General features: G+C 62.3%; 1 protein-coding gene across 1 annotated transcript in view; it reads left to right on the forward strand.

Moving 5' to 3' along the window:
- The first annotated feature begins 242 nt into the window (after positions 1 to 242).
- SLC13A4 (solute carrier family 13 member 4) overlaps positions 243 to 827 on the forward strand; it is a 41,689-nt gene continuing 41,104 nt past the window's right edge. The window contains exon 1 of the mRNA XM_024131805.1: positions 243 to 448. Coding sequence (XP_023987573.1) covers positions 350 to 448 — 99 coding nt within the window. The 5' untranslated portion in view covers positions 243 to 349. The remainder of the gene's footprint in view (positions 449 to 827) is intronic.

The following is an 827-nucleotide window of genomic DNA, read 5'->3' on the forward strand; positions in this document are numbered from 1 at the left end:
GCAGAGGTGTAATCTTGATTGATTAAGGGGGCTTTTGCTGAGCTTTGGAATGAAGTTAGTCCATTACTGATCAAGCAGAGAGAGAGCCATTATGGCCCCGTTTATCATCCTTTCCCGCTTCCTTTTTGCTGGGCATAAAACTATGCTCACCAATCCCACCTAAAACCGAAGGCGAGGAGGCCGGCCTCTGTTGCAAACAGGGGCTCCACCTGCCCTCCTGTTGTGCTCTTAAGACGGAAGAGGACTCTCGGAAGCCGAGAAAGGTTGAAGAAGCGTTTCTGGAGGGAGGCGAGCGTCCCAGCAGCACAGGCGTCGGGCTGGAGCGGGCCCCGAGGGGCGGAGGTCCGGGATGGGCCTGCTGAAGGGCCTCCTCCGAGCCCGCAAGCTGCTGCTCGCCCTCTTCGTGCCGCTGCTGCTGCTGCCTCTGCCCGTGCGCCACCCCAGCAGCGTGAGTGCCAGCCGGGCCCTCCGGGGCCAGGGGGTCAGCTGGGAGGTCAGAGGGGAGGTCGCGGGAGAGGGTGGGGCGCTCGTGCAGGGCCTCAGCGTTCTTCTGTTGCTGTGAAGGAATGGAAGTGCTTTCCTGGAGGAGGCCAACATACTTTCTGCCTAAAAACGGCCATTTTCGGCTTCCCTGGTGGCGCAGTGGTTGCGCGTCCGCCTGCCGATGAAGGGGAACCGGGTTCGCGCCCCGGCCTGGGAGGATCCCACATGCTGCGGAGCGGCTGGGCCCGTGAGCCGTGGCCGCTGAGCCTGCGCGTCCGGAGCCTGTGCTCCGCAACGGGAGAGGCCACAACAGTGAGAGGCCCGCATACCACACACAAAAAAAA

Source organism: Physeter macrocephalus, chromosome 5 (assembly GCF_002837175.3).
Source record: "Physeter macrocephalus isolate SW-GA chromosome 5, ASM283717v5, whole genome shotgun sequence".
NCBI lineage: Eukaryota > Metazoa > Chordata > Mammalia > Artiodactyla > Physeteridae > Physeter > Physeter macrocephalus.